The 19,087-nt window shown below is 37.0% G+C and overlaps 1 protein-coding gene across 2 annotated transcripts; it reads left to right on the top strand.

Moving 5' to 3' along the window:
• On the top strand, positions 1 to 13,906 carry OSGIN2 (oxidative stress induced growth inhibitor family member 2). 2 transcript variants are annotated; one of them, XM_018078682.2, is made up of 6 exons: positions 1 to 94; positions 2,351 to 2,505; positions 6,380 to 6,516; positions 8,511 to 8,702; positions 9,386 to 9,477; positions 11,447 to 13,906. In XM_018078682.2, the coding sequence occupies exons 2-6, from the start codon at positions 2,439 to 2,441 to the stop codon at positions 12,492 to 12,494; spliced, it is 1,536 nt and encodes a 511-aa protein (XP_017934171.1). In that variant the 5' UTR covers positions 1 to 94; positions 2,351 to 2,438; the 3' UTR covers positions 12,495 to 13,906. The 2 variants fall into 2 exon arrangements, with proteins under 2 accessions (XP_017934171.1, XP_017934178.1); XM_018078689.2 differs by having other exon boundaries at positions 1 to 98.
• The last annotated feature ends 5,181 nt before the right edge of the window (positions 13,907 to 19,087 follow it).

Below are 19,087 nucleotides of genomic sequence, written 5' to 3'. Positions count from 1 at the left end.
TTTTTTTTCTTAAAAGTACGTAGGGAATTCTAGGATCCTTCAAAACTGCTACCTGAAAATGGCACCACTTATTTCAGTAACCTGCAGCTAATTAGTAGGTATTATTAAATAATTATTATTACCTTTTTCAGATGGGAGAAAACCTGTTATATATATATATATGCTGTGATTTTCCTCTTAAAGGTTTTTTCACATTAAAAAAAAAAAAAGGATTCACGTTTGCACATGTTTAGAATCTAGGCAGTTGACAGAATGTAATTCTCGAGGTTATTTGGTGTGACCAGCATAAGATAAACTGAGCACTAGCGTTGGAAGTGACTCATCTTGTGCCCAATTGCATCTCCGCAGGACTAGAGCTATAGATAATTGTACCCAATCCCCACCACTGCAAAGCTGTCTACCGTGAGTTTATCAAGATTGAAATTTCTGGTACTTGGTGGCTTTCGGTGTTGTTCAGAGGTTAGGAAGATAGTGGCCCCTAACTTAAGATCTTGCTGGGTTCTGATATGATGCTCTTGCAAAGGAGAAACATGCTCCTGACAACAGTCCTTTGTATGCACCATAACTGAGAAACTGCTCGTTGTATGAGGATGTTTCTGTGCAAAATTACCAGTTTGGTAGTTTGTGTTGCACTGAGCTACACAGAAGAAACATTTTTATTGTTAAAAGATTCTTTTGTAGCCTACAGCATTGTGCATATAACCACAAAAGAGGTTTTAACATGTTTCTTTTGGTTTTATATTCCATCTGGCACAGCAAGTATGATAAAACCACACTAAAACGTGCATGCTTCCTTTAAGCCCGTCTTTCAGGTATGCTTGCCTGAATTAACTCTAAACAAAGGGTGGAAAGTAAAATATTCTACCTATGCCTATCTAAAAGTGGAAGTGAAAAAATCAGTATGATAATTAGACATCCTCTCTCTACCATCTTCTCATCCTCATCTAACTCATGCTGTTTGTGTGTTAGGAGTCTTCAAGAGCTAATGTGCAGCTGTACTCAAACAGTAAGCACGTACTTTGCAAACTTTTTTTGTTGTACTGCAAGGAATACAGATACCAAGTACTTTCCAGAATAAATGGAACCTTAGAATAGCTCCCCACTCTTTTTAACAAAGACATGGCCATCAGAGAGATGTATTGTGGAGTGTACTAGTGCTGTTGTTACTGTCCAGCTCTGTCTCTAGTTTACTTCAGACTTCCCCGTTGAGGAAACAGAACCTTCAGTGCCGTGGGAGTTGAGGCAGTGTGGAGTCTATGTGGCTTCTTGAAGGCCATGGGAATTAGATAATTGTCTTATGATTTTGGTCCTGTGTAGAAAATAATTCCCAAAACACTAAAATAGCTTTAAGATATGCCAATTCTTAGGAAATAGATGAGTACTTTTATTTATTGTTAATAATTGCAACTGTTTGTAAAGAAAAAAATGTTTAGAACTGTTGATTTGGATATTTTTAATTAAAAATTTGTTGCCTTTATTTGGAAGACAACTGTTTTTGGTTTGCCTCTGCCTTTCTACCTGGAAAGGGTTCAGAAAAGACTCCTAAATAATTAAACAGAAAACAGTATAAAACGAGTCTTTGAAGTCTAGAAGCACATTTAGATGGTGAAGAGTTATGAGGGAAACCCAAGTAGATGTTGCTCAGAGAAAGAACTGAGAAATCTAGGAAAACGGCTAGGGATGAACGCCGTCTGCTGTGCAGGAGCTGACCTGGCTGCATGGCAATTCCTTTTGTAAAGGCTTTTCTTTTAACAGTGGTAGGATGGGTTGTGTCTAGGCCTTAAAGGGATCACTTCACAAAGATCCATCTTCACACCACCGCCAGCTTTAACCAGCATTACTTCTCCCCGAGTGGAAATTTGCTGAGGCAAAGTCCTGTGTGCTGCTCAGCCAGCGGGAAGAGACACGAATACCTTAGCAGCTGCATCAGGCTTTGGCTGGCCTTAATGTTGTTAATTGGCTAGGCAGTGTGTATCTCCTCCTTTGATAAGGATAATGAGGAATGAGTTCTACTGTGTGGGGGATCAAAATAATGCTTGTGGTTATATTTTGGCTTTGTATAAACTGCAGTTAGAAATATGCATTTCTGCAGAGCCATCTGTGCCTTTTTGTTATCCTTCTGCAGACTTGGTAGGAGAAAGTGGACTTTTAAAAAATCTTCTGTTAGAAAAACTGTGCTGAAGAGTAAAATTTTGTAGACTGGGTGAAACATATCTGTTTTGGTCTCGATTTTACCAGTTTCATAGCTCTTAAAGTACAACATCAAAAGCAACTTTATTTTTGAAGCGACTGTTCTGACAACAATTAACTGTTTCATTTTAGTTTTCTCCCATCTGTTCTTCTTAATTAGAACGTACAGCAGCACTGAAACCGAGGGACAGCTTTTGAATTCCTTTGTCCAGTATTTTGGTGACAGCCTTGGGAGGAAGATTAAAAGAATGCCTTTAATTGAAGAAACTGTTCTGCCTGGAGACTCCCTCCTTACTCTGCCTGTAGTAATAATAGGTGAGTTTTTTTCACTTTTTTAAAGATTCTCTGTCACTACCATTGGCTTTAGACCTGCTGCATGCAATAATTTATCATTAAATAAGTAATGCTGAGCATCCTTACAGTGAAGATGTTTGTTAGAGTAATACAGTTGTGATTAACAACAATATTAAGGGACTTGTGGGAGTATATTTGAATTCAAATTGTGCTTTGACAAGATGAACTGTGTTATTTGGCAGCACATATGGGAGTCTTAATGGAAGAACTCTACTGATTCTAGGGTTTGATTAATGTGATATATCTACTTCAGGATGCCTGGAGGTTGTTGATGGTACACTGCTAGAAATTTTTGGGGTCGTGGGACAGTGAAAAGCATAATGTGAAGTGTGTGCTGTGTGTTGGTCAGGTGCTACCTTCTCATTAATTGTCTTTTTCTCTGTTTTATCAATCACTAATGTCTAAATATTTCCCCATCTTTTCCAAAATGAATCTGAGTCAACTCAGCCAGTTTAAAACAATAAATTGTAGTCTTGATTAAACACTTAAAGGCTAGTACTTGTAAAATGTTGCTGAATGACAGGATAGCAGAGGGAGCAGACTCCATAGGTACATAGCTTAATTCAGGGTGCCAGGGTGATGTGTATTGGACCAAGGTTTTTCAGCAACAGCTGGTCACTAGCTCCTTATCACCGTGACTTCATGAGGGGATAAAGAAAAGATCTGGAGTAAAGAAGGTTTTCAGTAATCTAGTCCAAAGCTGTTGGGACTAGAGCAAGGACCGGACCTGCAAACAATCAGAGATTGTGGAGATTGATATTTCAGCATAATCGTGTTCACAGTAAGTTTCCACAACTTTGAAAGACTGATGTTTGTACAATGCCTGTTCTCAAAGCTCTCTTCATGATAGTTTAAAATAGACTTAAGTGGATGTGACAGACGTGAATCACTTGATAAGTTCTGCATCACAGTTGAAGAGCAGCGGTTTCCTGGCATTTTGTCAGCCCTAGTATAGGTTTGCCATATGGTTAATGACTCAGTTTTCACTGTTTAGGTTTGCAAATCTGCTTTATGCAAATACCTGTGCTTAACATTTGTTTTGTCTAGAGTGCCTTGCAAGGTGCTGACACCAAACACAGCTGCCTATTTCTTCTTGAAAAACAAATACATTGCCCCAATGCTTTTTCACAGTTATATTTGAACCACTTCACAAGCTGATCTTCTCCATTGGCAGCCTGTTATCACTAATTCATTGTCTCACCAAAGAGCTTTCATAGGGATATAAAAATGATTTGATAATGTAGTAGAAGAGAATGAAAATAGAGTTGTCATGCCCCCCCATATACAAACACACTGTGTAGTGGTTTAATAACTTCTGTGCAGTACCTGTCTCTCGGGAACAAATGGTCCATTCCTTTTGAATGAGTTGAGGTTGAAAAATTTCATGCTGGAGCTGTAAGTTTGGAGCAAGTTCTGCAGCTGAACCTTTATTTTTTGTGTTTGTGACAGCGTATCCTCCAGGAAATTTCTTTACCTTGGACACAGTCTACTCAAAGAATAGGAACTGGGTTTGGATCAGCTCTCTGGATGGTCCCATGGAAGTTGCTAGGGAGCTCAGTGACAGTAATTCACCTTAACATAATCCCACCCTCAATAATTTCCTTGTCTTTTGCTAACCTTTGTTTTTGCAACCTTTGTTGTCTGTTTGGTTCTTTTTAGTCTTCTCCAGTAGAAATAATCTTTAGCATGACATGCTTGGATATGGAACACATTTTTCCATTGTGGACTAGCTTTGTTTATGCCCCAGTATGAAAAAAAAAAAAGCTAGCTATGCACTTGTAAAAATATAGAAAATTCTTTACTGTGCACAAGTTTATAAATCTAAAAACAGTTAAGAATTTACTCAGTCATGGGAATGCTTCTGGACTATTTGTGTGATTACAGTGTGTTCATAATTTCATATGATTTTATTATGGATGGTTTCACTGTATTGCTAAGGTTCTCTCACTTCCATCTCATGTGGCAAGTGGGTGACAGGAGGGGCTTGTATCAGCTGTAAGCTTTAAATTCCTGAACTGAAGCATATCCAGCGGATCTTTTTGTGGGAGGGCAGAACAGTGTGAAAGTAAGCAAGACCTTTTTCACTGTCTTTAGATTCTTTATTGGCTTTTTTGTAAATAGCAAAATAGAAATTTAAGTGGTTTGGGAAATAATATAGGCAGGATCATCAATATTTAAACCTTCTGTTACAGACTTTTGATTTAATTATCGTATAGTATCCAATGATGGAAATCGACAGCTTTCCTAAACAGTCTTTTTCCAGTGCTTTATGGCCTTTGTAGTAAACAGGCACTCTAATGCTTTTATTTTTGGCTCCATGTTTGGATACAAAAACTAAATTGTTTGATAGGAGCCACTGTGCACTCTCACATGCTCACTTGGATTCTAGGCCTTTGCAGAAAACGTGCTTACGGAAGATTTCTTGTAACTTAACAGTCTTAGCCTTTGAAGAACTCATCTGTAGTGAGCCTGCTTGATTTTCCTGTAGGCCATGGCTGTGACCAATCTGTGTGCACTGCACTGTAATAAACTGTGGGATATTCTGCCACTGAGACCAGATGAGTGTAGGCTGGTGGAGAAGGAAAAAGAGATCCAAGGTATGAAGAGAATGAACAGGGTCTCAGCAAACTCATGGGGGATTTAGGAACTGAGAATAGTGTGTGCAAAGGTGCTGGGGAACAGGAAATGACATGTGAACTCTTGACATCAAGAGCTGAAATGGTTGGAAGTAAGAGCTAATGTCAGACAATGAGTACAAAAAGCATGAATAAATTAGTAACTTAAGCCCAGAATTTGCATAGTGTGTGCTACATACCATGAGTGCCACTCTAGAAGGCGAACAAAGACAAAATACTGATGAGTGCCTCATTAGGAGAACACTGTGCTTTTCATTCAGTTAATGAGGAAGAGGAGCTATGGAATTAATAATACATAGTCAAATATTTAAATTCTCTATCATAGCACGTACTTTCCTGATTTTTGTTTTGCATAGCTTTCTATATCTGACTTTGCAACAGGAGTGTTCCTTCTGTATTTGCATGTGATAAATATGGTCTCCTACTTTGTTTAATGCTAGACAAATAAATAGAGATGTTTACTTTATGGTAATGTTTTGGTCCTATCTGTTTTATACCTTAGTAACATTTTAAAAATAAGTGTCTATTAAAATTGCAGCAATGCACATGTACAGATTATAAAATGCTACAAAGAGGATAAACGTTTGACTTGATATTATTGCTGAATGATGAATGAGGTCTTACATGAGTTTCTCGTACTTTACCACTTAGTGACTGTATCTGTCTTCACTTAGCATTTATGTTGCTGTTTTGCCATGTCTGTAACTTCTCATCTGACTTCCAGTCTTCAACTTTCTGCTTATCTCTTTCTTCCTTTCATTTAATGGGCAGACCTGAAGAGCATATGCTCTGAATTGTCTTTCTGCTCTGTATTGTACAGTGCCTGTGGGAATACAGAGTTGTAAGATGGTAATAATATTCAGATATCACTGTGATTGACAGGCAGACCTTTATCCATTGGGCCACTTTAACACAAGAATAATGCATTTGATGTACTGAATTATGGAACTCCTTTATATGCATTTTGTTTTGTGATGTAAACAGTCATACAAAAGTTCTTTGTTAAAGATTTTGCTCTCTTTACTTGGAGGACAGTCCTATGTAAGGCTTTATTTTACTGCAGGGTTTATGAGATGCTTTGGCTCAGGACAGTGTGGCTTTATACTACTTCAGTGTTATTTTGTTGCTGTATATTTTGTGACTTACAAACTATATATTATTGAAATTTTTACTAAAGCAATAACTTCTTTCTTTAATAGGAAATGGACCTTCAGGAATTTGTCTTTCTTACCTGCTCTCTGGATACAGGCCATATTTGTCTCCTGAAGCTATACACCCAAACCCCATTCTACATACGAAATTAGAAGAAGCTCGACATCTTTCCATTGTTGATCAAGTAAGCCTTGGTTGCCATCTTATCTGGCTCTTTTCCTACTGCAAGCAGGGTTATGAAACAGTGGGCTTTCTTTAATGACCCTGTTTAAAATGCTTTTGCAGCTTTATTAAGTAGTGCCATAGACAAGAAAAGGCTTAATATTCTCACTCCACAAAAAATTAGACCACAGTAAAGCTCAGTAACTGTGTGGCCTCAAAAAACTTTTATCTCTTGGCCTCTTTTTTTCCTACTTGTAAAATAACGAGCTGTATATACCTTCCTCAGTGGCTTGGAACAAATTACATGTAGAGAACTGCAGATGAAAAGAATGGATTATCCAAAAACATTCTGCAGATTGCATCATGAAGAATCAGCCTATTTACCTAGTCACATTTGTAATGCATTAGTAAGGTATTTTGTTATTCTGCTAATTGAAATAGAATCAACTCATGACTATTAGATCCAAACCTGTGGCGTGTGGGTGTTTTTTGGTGTTTTTTGGTTTTACAGTCTGCCCTTTGTTGTGTTTGTACTGCTTGACAGGAGTGTCTAAAGTTACCACTTGGTCAGTGAGCAGCTCATACAGGAATTCCACCTTTCATGTCCTAGGATGTTTGGGCACTGTCACCAAAGAACACGTGCTGCTAACACACTTCAGATATACATAGTTCAAATTAAAATCTTCCCAAATACTCCAATTCTCATTAAGATTTCAATTTTAGTAATATTAGAGACATATATCCTCTGTTAATACAATATATTTTTCCTTTAAGAACAGTATGCGTCCTTCAGTGTTTGTGTTGTACTAATAGTTGCTCTTGTTCTGTATTTTTTACCCTTGTATACATCCAGTTTTTCTGCCTGATTTGATAATAGTTAAATCTTCTCCAATGTTTTTCACTCCACTTGTCATATTATCATTGTTTTCTGCTCGTTTCACTCTACTCCTGATGGATACTGACAATGCTGTCACTAACTGTATTGACTCCTTTGTGACTAATTTATTTGAAATACAAACATGGATTTGTGTTTGTAGGGGGTAAGTAGGGATTTGTTTGGCTTTGGGTTTTGGAGGGTGTTTTTATTTCAGTGCTGTGCTGTTTGCATGTAATGTTTACATTAAGTCTCAAGGTCTTTTTTTTTGGCAGGAGAGTAAGTTGTCTAAGCTTTTGGCTACAGATGTTTCATGTACTTCATCCTCCCCTGACCCCCTGATATTTTGCCTAATTAGGAAGCTAAACTGTCCCATCTTTGTCAGCAAAAATTGGCCTTATGGCCAATTCTTCCTTCAAATCTCTATTATCTCTCCAAATATTTGCTATTGCATCATTGATTTTTTAGAACATGGATTGTTAATAGATACTGAAATGTGAACATTTTATAAAGTTCTAGAATTTTTTCTCAATATTGCCTGCTTCGTAAAATAATCCTAATTTTAATGTTTAAAAATAATATTATAATATCTCAATTATTTTAAGATATAGTAAAGTTAGTGTTGGAACTAGCTAAGAGCTGTCAAAGGAGCTTTTCTACTTGATGTTTAAAACTTAATGGTTTTAGATTCCAATTTTGCTTGATCAGAATGGGGCTCCTACAAATATTAGCAATTCTTTGTTAAAAGTAGTCTGGTATATATATATATATATGTGTGTATATATATATAGTATATATATATATATATATATATTACTAAGTTGCTCTGATCTCTTAATGTTTGTCCATTGCTTCTTGTTCTACAAAGAATTTCAAACACTTACTTGCCCAAGTATTAATGGTTTATTAATATGTAATTTTTAAATGAGTGAAATGTATTATTCAGAGTTACAGAAGAACTGAATAATAGGAGTTATTCCTGAAAAGTGTTTTGATTGAACCTCTACATTCAATACTTATCTCTACTTAAAATGCAACTTGGATTAATTGTGCTTTCTGTTTCAATTCAACTTCTGTATGCCAGAACAGCATGATGAAGAGTAGAAGTTGCATGAGCATGTCACATTTTTTTCATACTTCAGGACCTGGAGTACCTGTCAGAAGGCCTCGAAGGGCGCTCTTCCAACCCGGTTGCAGTGCTTTTTGATACGTTGCTTCATCCCGATGCTGACTTTGGGTATGACTACCCACCTGTTCTGCACTGGAAGCTGGAACAACATAATTATATTCCCCATATAGTGCTTGGTAAAGGACCACCTGGTGGGGCTTGGCATGTGAGTGAAAATTTCATATCACTTCTGGGGTAACTTGATAACTTTGTGGTTTGGGATTTTTTTTACTGTCTAATTTATTTTATTTTTTTTTTTTTACTTTCTATTTTTTTTACTATCTTTTACTCTCTGTTTTTGATGGTAATACCAGTTGTAGTTTCAACTGCTTGTTTACCCAAGCCCAAATATGTTGCAGAAATAAGAAAGGAAGGAAAAAATTGTCCTTTATTTGGGCATATGACTGCTGTCTTATATTATTATGGTTTTTTACTAGTTTAAATTTATTGAATTATAAAATTGTAATAAAGAATATTTTCTCTAACCTTTATTCTCTTGTCTGCATTGTTCCCAGATGATTTTATATAAAATCTTGATGTCTTTATATGTTTCTGGTTTCATGTTTTTCTTCCTCTTTTGTATTTTAATTAACTTGCTTTTAGTTTCCCTTTCACATGCTGTCTCTTTCCTTTCTTCTCTATTAGCTCATGTAGTTGCTCATTCAAACAGTATGTAACTGTAACACAGAAGTAGTTCATCAGTGCTTCATGTAATGTCCTGGTCTTCTGTTGTGTTCTAGTATTTTATTGCTCTAAATGTGTGTACAGTGAGAAGAACTTTTTTGTTTTTTACATAAATGTATGCATTTGAAATGTGTCTGATCATGCATCTTCATTTTTTCACTACAGTCCATGGAGGGCTCTATGCTAACCATCAGTTTTGGAGACTGGATGGAATTGCCTGGCCTCAGCTTTAAGGAGTGGGCAGCTAGCAAACGCAGGTAGGGATATTGCTTAATTTGTTTGGGAATCCTAGTTGCTATAAAAATCCTGATAACATTATTTGAAGAACTGGAAAACATTCAAACTTCACTGTTCACAGGAGGGCTTCTTGTTTTGTTTGTTAAATTGCCTGATGGCACTGGAAATTCTTTTGGTGGTGTGTACTCTGATGGAAAAAAAATGGACAATGGTCAGGCAGAGTAATTGCTTGTGAGTGCACCGAAAGCATACATACTAGCAGCATTTCACAAAGAGGCACTGTTACTGAAAGCAGTTCTATCAGAGTTGAGGGAAGATGAAGGAAGGAATTTCAAATCTACAGAAGTGTTGCAAGTTCCTCTTTCAACACAGATGCAACAAGTTGCTATGGACACTGGCTTTCTGGTAATTCAGGAAATTGTACATTTCAGTATTTGCTTTTACGGACAAAGCTGAACAACATCTGAAAAGTTGTTATGTATGAATTTTAATTTTAAGAGCATAATTCAGTATTTCACAATGTTATTTTCTGGTAGTAAGTTTCTTGAAAAAAATGAGAAGAAAATTTACTTCAGTTATACAATTAGTTCATAAATGTCTGTGTCAGCAAATGAACCTAGGAACACTCTACATAAGCTTTTTCTAAAATTTTAATTTTTCTGACTTTGTTCTATCAAAATGAAAGAAATTTTCCTAGTATTGTGTATGGGAAAAGAAGTAGAATTACTTAGGCATATGTCTTTAAGGGCAGACTTACTCATTTCAGGACACCACTTACAGTGAGGAAACTGTACCTTTGTTCTTTAATTGTTTTCTTAGATAACCAAGTAATCTTGCTTCCTTACTAACTGAAATCCCATAAGCTGCTTATTATCAGAAGCTAATTTGTTTATTTTATAGTTTTTGACAGTGCTAAAACCAGAAATGCTGACCTGTTATACTACAATTAAACAAACATATTTAAAAGAATTGATGCTAGTGAAAATTTCTAGTCATGTAGTTTCCTAAGTTTCTTTGTAGGAGGTGTCACACTGTCATATTATATCCTCTTCAATAAATACCTCATGAGGATTTTCACAGTAGTAACCTGAGCATTTAAAAGTACATATGCTATTATCCTGTTAGACTATGAGAATGAGTACTTATTTATAAGATTTTAAGTGTAATTCAGTGTCAATCCTGATGCTCACTGTTGTTTATTTTGCCTTCTTCCTAGAGCTTACTTCTAAAGAAGCATCAAAATTCATGCACTTGTTCCAAATAATTATACTGTCAGCTTATTTTTTTATAAATGAGAATGCAATAAACATGAAAAAAGCATAGATGTAATACCAAGATTACAGTGCAAAAATGTTTTTAATTGGACACTTCAACATCACAATCCTGTTTGTATTGTTGCAGTAACACTCTGAGCCATACTTGCTTTATGCATTCATGTGATATGGAACTACTTCATTTGATACTTAGTGAACTTAGCAAAGGAGAGGTCTTTTGCAAACTATAATGAAAAATACCTGGCTCAAGTAAGGTATTGAACGTAGAGTTTCAAAATTAGCACTTAACTATGATATTTTACTAATTACATCCTAAGTAAGTGTATTCTCACCGAGCACAGGTTTAGTCAGTATTGTATTGTTGATAGTTGTGATGTTAAACTGTCTTTATAAAACACTTCCATATGGAGCTACAGATTTATAAAACATTTCCATATGATGCTGCAGAGCTTTGTTATACCTGATTTGTTAATCACCATAGCACTTTACATTGTATAAAGACTTTTAATGATATAAAACCCCACTACCTTATATTGTGCAACAGGAATCAAGAGAACAAATAAATCAAATGCATTTAAAGATACTGAACTCAGTGTCAGTTACACTGACAGATTTAATCCTCGTAAATTTGACTTGTCTTGTGGCATGTCATATGTGATATTCAGATTACCAGTAAGGTCTGTGTATTAACTGGAACGATTCAATTTTGTTTCAGAAATATAAAGAGTGATCGAGTAATGCCAGAGGAAATAGCTTGTTATTATAAACACTATGTTAAAGTCATGGGCCTCCAAAAGAATTTCAGAGACAACGTTTACATAACATCAGTGTCCAGACTTTACCGAGGAAAGGATGATGAAGATAGAAGTCAGCAAAATGAAGATATTTCAACACAGCATTTGGAAATGGAAGATGGACAGAAATCACTTATTAAGAGAAACTGGGAAGTCAGAGGTTATCAGCGAGCAACAGATGGTTCTCATGTGCCCTTCTGCCTCTTTGCTGAGAATGTGGCTCTTGCCACAGGAACCTTTGATTCTCCTGGCCGATTACAAGTTGAAGGAGAAGACTTTCCTTTTGTCCTCCATTCCATGTCTGACTTCGGAGCTGCAATCAGCAAAGGAAAGTTACGTGGGAAGGCAGACCCTGTGTTAATTGTGGGTGCTGGACTTACAGCAGCTGATGCAGTACTCTGTGCCTGTAACAACAACATCCCAGTAATCCACGTGTTTCGTAGAAGAGTTACCGATACAAGCCTAATTTTCAAACAGTTACCTAAAAAGCTTTACCCTGAATACCATAAGGTGTATCATATGATGTGTACTCAGTCCCATACTGTGGACTCTAATCAACATTCTGCTTACACTAGTTTCCCTGAACACAACGTACTTTCCTTCAAGCCTGAAATGAAATGTGTTCTTCAGAGTGCCTCTGGACTGAAGAAAATTTTGAAGTTTTCTGTAGCCTTAGTTCTGATAGGTTCTCACCCAAATCTTTTCTTTCTAAAGGACCAAGGACATAGCATAGGTCGTCACTCTAATCAGCCCATCACATGCAAGGGGAATCCTATAGAGATTGATCCATACACTTATGAATGCACTAAAGAAGCCAACCTCTTTGCTCTAGGTCCTCTGGTGGGAGACAACTTTGTACGGTTTTTAAAAGGAGGTGCACTGGGCATTGCACGATGCCTGGCAATAAGACAAAAGAAGAAACATGAATTGATTGAAAGTGGGGATGGAGGAGGTGATGGGGTACCATAAATGAGACATTAGAAATTTTCACATCCAGGATTACAGGTGTAGTCTAACAGAACAGTCACTGGCAGCGAAAGTTGATAGCAGTCACATTTCTGTCGTGTACAAGTAACCTGTGCTTGTATTGCTTGGTAAAAGGATGCTGATACTACAATACTTCACCCTTTCAAAATAGAAAAACTTGATCTGCTATTTCAACTTATTTCAACTGGAATTACTTCCAGATAAACAGAAAATGAGACTAGACTAACTTATATTGACCTGCCTGTCATCTCCTGCTCAGCTACAAGAGCAGATTTCCTTGGGAAAAGCCATGCCTACCAGAGTGGCTTTATATTTTAGTGTCCAATGTGACAAAAGCACTCTTACCATGAAATTAAAGTAACTTGTAAAAGCAGAAAGCTTGCTTAGTACAAGGTGATTCTTGGTCCCAAAGCAAATTTGGAGCGTTCTGCTCGAAACAAGGATTCTATTTATTTGCTACAGTAATACTTGGAATGAGCACTTAGTAAAATGGTTTCTATTGTAAGAACGCTTTCTGTAAGCAAGTATTCCTCAATAGTTTTAAGTTATCCTGATAATTGGAATAAAAGAATAAGCATTCCCATTCAATCTTTAACAATGATTTGACACAATCCATTAATGTTTCTTCACACTATGCCTAGAGTTGGTGAGTGCACAAAGAGTACCATGACATGTTCCCCTACAGTGATATGTACATTTCTGAGAATACACATTAACATAAACAGTAATAAAGTACTGATGTAAGTGCTCTTATTACAGTGTCAATATAGTGAATATCTAGTATACTATCAAGAGTTAAGTACATGAGAAAACTAAAGATTTTTTTGCTTCCTAGCTCAGGAAGACCGAAGGGGATCACTTGGCTGATGAAGGTGGGCTGGGTGATAGATATTCTCATCTCCTGTTTGACCAAGGATTGTTTTTTTCTCTTTCTTTTTTTATAAAGCAGCACATAATTGTAAAATACTTTATCCTGCAGTTTTTGAAACTTAAAAAAGGGTCATTATCTCACAGCCAGCGAAAAAATAAACCAAACTCAAAACAAACGTGCCATAGTTTCTTTAAATCTTAGAGCTTGTCATGAAAGAAAAAGGCAACTTGCACCTACCTCTGAATCCAAGTTTCACCCTTCTGCTCCATTATGTAAGACCTAGATTTCATTTGCTGGGTTTTAGAGTATTTAGTTTATCTAAACACACTCAACCATAGTGAGGTTAATCAACAGCTAGTTAGAAAAGTGAACTTCCAGAACTCTCAATAGACAAAAGTGCTTGGGTTCAACTGATTTATTACTAAACGTTTTAATTCAGGTCCAGTGTGATGGAATAGATGTTTTTTTGTTTGGAGCTTTTTTTGTGTTAAAGAATGTCATGTTAGTTTAAGGTATTGTGTTTGCATGATTTCATATTAGAGCCTAGACAGATTTAAGAAAGGAAATAAGGCTTAGGCTTTGTGAAACTGCTAGTGCTTGCTGGTTTCCCAGCTGTCTTAACTTTCATAAGTTATATATACCTGTATTCAATTCATGCCTGCTTTCTGTGCCTGCTGAATTACAGGGTTCTGTGGCTACTACAGGCCCTTACGCATCTGAGTAAGTTACTCAGACTTTGGACATAGAAATCGAAGGTACAATATGTAAGGATGAAAATTACTTACTTTCAGTGAAGTCCAAAGCAATTTATGACATGGTACTACTAATAATAATTTAAGAGCCACTTAATAGCATTAAAATAAACACAAACAAAGGAACATTTCCATCAATTTCTGCATTGCCCACATGGTTGGCTTTAATCATACATTGTCGATACTAGTTATGAAATTTTTTTTTACTGATATTTGAGCTGGTTTTAATTATGCTAAATTCTAGGCTTAATCAATTACTCAATTCTAGGCTTATCTCAAGTCAATTGAGATTCTATAATTTGCCTTCTTTGGCAGAAACTGTATATATAGAAACCTATTCTAAACCTGTGATATCTAATAATTTTAACTGAGAATTGGTTACAAGTGCAAAGTACTTGATTATAGAACTTATTGGGACTACACCTGCACTGTGATTAAATTCCTTCAGTTTTGTGTCAATATAAATACCCAAATACAACATACTGTGACATTACTGCTTTTTCATTTGTCGTGAGACGTGTAAAATGCCAGCAAAACAAAGGAAGAATTTACTTAAAGAATTATTTTGCAAAAAGGGGAAGAAAGCTTCAAACAGCTGGATTTCTAGCTGCAGCTGCGAACAAGCTGTGTGTGTTGTAGTGGCAAATTTGTAGCAGAGATCTGTGACCTGTGACTTATTATTACAGATTACTATCTTTCACTGCAGTCTTATGGCACCTTGAGGTTTAATTGCCTTTTTCTTTTTATCAATCTTAGTATTTTTGAGATAAAAAGTTGCATGTGAGACTGCTTAGGTGGACAGAGAAATTTTCTCAGTGTTAATGTTTATTAAGCCGTTATAAAGGTACTTTTTTCAACCAAAGCTTTACCAAAAGATCATCCTCTTTCTTCTAGGAATTGCTAGATTTAAAATTGTAGCCAGACTTTCTCACTTTCGTATTTCTTATTTTGAGAAAAATTTGTGTCTCTCTCCTCTTTGGTATTTTGAGGGACTAAGAGATACAAAAATTCAAGCTTTGCCTTAAGATAATTTTACCTAAAGCGCTGCATTTATTGTGAATTAGATGTTGGCACTGAGTTGTTGTCTTTTGGGGAAACACCTTGTTTCTCCGATTTAAAAAAAACACCACAAAGATTTGAACTTCTGTGTTTTAATAGTTCCCAGAAGGGAGATTGCTTCTTTCGGCTCTTCTTTCGGTGAGAAAGATAAGCTTTTAAACATCCTGGATTTTAAAAGGATGCTTCCTACTTAAGCTTTATTAATAAAATACAGACAGGAAGAATATAATTTAATTTGAATTTAGAGAATTTGTGAAGCTGTCTTAACCCATACTGTGTATTTGATAGTAGGTTAGTGGAAAATCATCTCTTGTATTTGGATTTGGTTCTTAATGCTGTGACTGTGTTTGAGAGTTAAATTATTGCTAAGATTATTTTAAGTAGTATCCAGCTGTTGAACTGGGACTAAGATTTGCCATAGTAGATTTCCTTAACAGTCTTCGTCCTTTCTGGTGCCTCTTTTGATTGAATTCTGCTTAAAACATTTTCCAGAAAGGAGTAAAGCTAAGTTTAACTCGGATGAGTAAAGGCGGAAATCCTTTTTGCAAGTAATCCAGAGAGTGGTGACAATAACACCAGAATTTTTCTCTCAGGAAAATGCATTGCTTTGGACTAGCAGCCTGGGCTTGCCAGTGAATGCATGGAATGTGTATGGCTGTACACCGAGTAAGGGTGTACATCCAAAGTGCATCCCACAGCTCTGGGTCCCTAGTCGGTCCCTAGTCCTCAGCACTTCTGTTGGAGGAGGTGGCTGTAACTTCTTTCTCTCGCAGCTCAAGAACTGTGAAAAGGTTAGAGCTAGAAATGCAGAGTACTTACTCAAAGCTGGAGGATTAAGACCCAAACTTAAGAGGTAAGCCCGAGCTGCATATCCAGTTGAAAGAAAAGGCCATTTTTAGGCCAACTGCTCTTGAGAAAGAATGAAAGGGTGTAAAATTTGCAAACTGCCAGTGAGTATTCACTGATGACGAGAATGACGAGTGAGGAATGATGGGAGGAAAGCTGCAAAAAACCTGTGAAATCTGAACTGCAGACGTAGGGGTGCTGAAGTGTGTCCACACAGCTTTGACAGGCTGGTGGTGTCCCATCTATTTGGGTCAGGATCTGTGTACTGTGACTGCGGAGCTCTGCACCGCAGCTGGTCATCCTACATGTTGCCATATGTGTTTAACTGGCTATTAACTGAGGTGCACTGAAATGCAACATACAGACCAGAAGCAATTGTATCTGCTCACTGAGCTGTAGGACTGATCAGTAAGGTGGTGTGCCAAGAGATAAGGCTTTGTTGCTCTGCTACCGTATTTTCTACCCTCTGAGAAAGCAAGCAGGTATCTTCATGTAATAACAGGATCTGGGGCTGTACAGTGCTCCCAGACATTTCTAAACAGCAAGAGGTAATACACATATGCCTTAAACTCGATTTCGTTATTGTCCGTGTAGTAATGATTAATTCTAAGTAAGTTATGGAACAAAAAAATGGAACAAAAAAAGGTTTATACTGTTATATTTTAATTTAGAGTATATTTTAGAGTCTTACAATAACAATGTTCTGTCATCATTTTCCATTCTGATTTTAAGGTGAGAGCAAGTTGGGAGCACTCAACTGATGTGAGAGCTCTTTGTACTTCCACCATTTCCCCTTGCCCAACCTGAAAAAAAAGTCATGTTTTGTTTGAAATAACCATAATAGTTGATTCTGTTTAGCAGAAACAATGGAAATTAAAACATCTTTGACAGAGAAAGGAAGGTTTTGGTGGCATTAGGGGTAAAAATTTGAAGTGAGAATGTTGAATTATAAACAGCTCTTTTTCTGCAAAAGAGTGTATTTTGGGGAATATGTTACACTTAGGTGTTTCACTTAATTTCTGAAGCCTGAATTACACAGGGAATTGTGCAGTCAAGGATGAATTTGGTGTAAGGAACAAGGATTATGGGGAGAAAATAATTTATAGTATAATTTAGTCACAGTGAAGCTAAGCACTGTTGTAGAGATAGCTTTGTCTTTGTAGACACTGGAACATTTAATCTCAAGCAAACCTTGAACTTGAGTTCACATTATACCTGTCTGCATATTAGCTCATTTAATAATGAATTATTTTGTATTTTCAGGGCATAATAAGCCAACTCTTAAAACTTAGTGGTCCTCAGTAGTCATCAAAACCAGGAAATTATTGTTCTGGAGACTAAATTATTCTAATTTGCACTTTCCTCTCCCATCTCTTTATTCTGAGATCACTGACAATGTGTAAGTACCAGCCTATGCTGCCTACAGTGGATGCTTCAATAAAGTAAAATTCAGCTTCATGTTTCTGGACACCCTCTCCAGACTTACATGCCAGCATAAAGAAAATTAAAAGCTAGGTTTGGTATATATTCACAGAATATTACAGCATCCTGGCATTTTTAGGTTCTTTTTTAACTAGGTATATCAAGAAAAAAAATAGTTGTCCACAAAGACTAAGCTAGAGACAAGATGAAAGAGGTTTGATACAGTTCCAAGGGATACTCTGAGGAGAGGGAAATGGTTCATTTTTCACCGGTCTGGATGCTAGACCAGCTTCTATGTGAACATCAAGTTATTGCTGTTCATGAACTGATCCTGCTACCTTACATCTCCCTGGCACAATTTACAAAGTTAATACCCTGATCTTGCCTGTTTCTCTGTTAGTCCTGGTATAGTGGTTGTGGAATTCCAGTTCTAAATTAGATAAACGCTTATATTCATTTACCTATATGCATGTTCACAGACAACACATCTGAGCTTGGAAATACTATGTAAAGTCACTTCTGTGTGTGTCAGTGCTTCAGTTTTCTGCTTTTGCTGGAGTATGCTTGGGTTATACTATTTTATTTTTTTCTAAGATGAGCAATGTAAATGTGTACAGAACTTTTGCTGTCAGCAGCAGGCAACTTGTGAGCAAAATCTGAGCTTTGATTAGACAACAAACATTCCTGAGGTTTGCATGCCAAGCTTGTTTTATCTTCATGTGTGAAAACTGATGGTGGACTGAACGTGCAAAATATTAAAACAGTTTCACCTAGAAGTCAATTATTTTGGTTTTGAGAAGTGGGGAACTAGTAAGTCAAAGGAAAGAACAAACTGGGGAGGAAGAGGCATTCAGAAAGCTGCAGTGTTCAGGAAGAGGGAGAAGGCATTGGTTTGCATGGACCTGCTGCTGTAGCCAGTGACAGAGATTCCAGCAGTCAAGGTTGTGGCAGAGTGGTATGGGCAGAGAGCTACGGGCAGAGAGCTACAGGAAGTGGCAGGGAAGGTTGCTAGTTAGGGAGATCTGATATTGTGTAGCATTTTTTGTAACTATCTCACTGGAATGTGGTGATGGCTGTCAAAGATTTTAAGAGGAAGAGGAGGAATAATGGTAAGGAATATGGTTCATGTTTTACCACACTTGGCTTGAGTTCTAAGGAGACACCAGAACAACCAGAACACAATCGGAATTTGTGAATGAAACACCAGGTGGGGCCAAATGTGACTAAGGATCAATACAAGAAATGGAACAGAGCAGGTGAAGAAGGTGAAAAACTCCCTCCAGTTTTATGAGAGAGGGAGAAAAACAGGAAAAATAAGGACTGAGAAATCACTTGTATAATATGGACTGGAGAGAGAGGTGGGAGAGGGTTGGAGGTAGGTCTGTAGCAGAAGCTTCAGCTACTGTCTCAGGAATTAACATGTGGAATAAAGCCTCTCAGACACATCAGGAGTGAAGGTAATGAGGGGGGGCCTAGCACTTTAGAGGAAGTTGAAGGGGTGGTCAGTGGATGGAAGAAACTGAAGCAAACACATTCCACATATGGGAACTGGTGCAATGATCCACAAGAGGCCAGCCCTGCTGCACCAGCCCCACTGTGGGGACTACAGGTAGGAGAAATAAGGG

Source organism: Manacus vitellinus, unplaced genomic scaffold, assembly GCF_001715985.3.
Source record: "Manacus vitellinus isolate BGI_N305 unplaced genomic scaffold, ASM171598v3 scaffold_1_pilon, whole genome shotgun sequence".
Classification (NCBI taxonomy): Eukaryota; Metazoa; Chordata; class Aves; order Passeriformes; family Pipridae; genus Manacus; species Manacus vitellinus.
The sequence above is the reverse complement of the archived record's forward strand: the minus strand, read 5'-3'. Positions and strand labels throughout refer to the sequence as shown.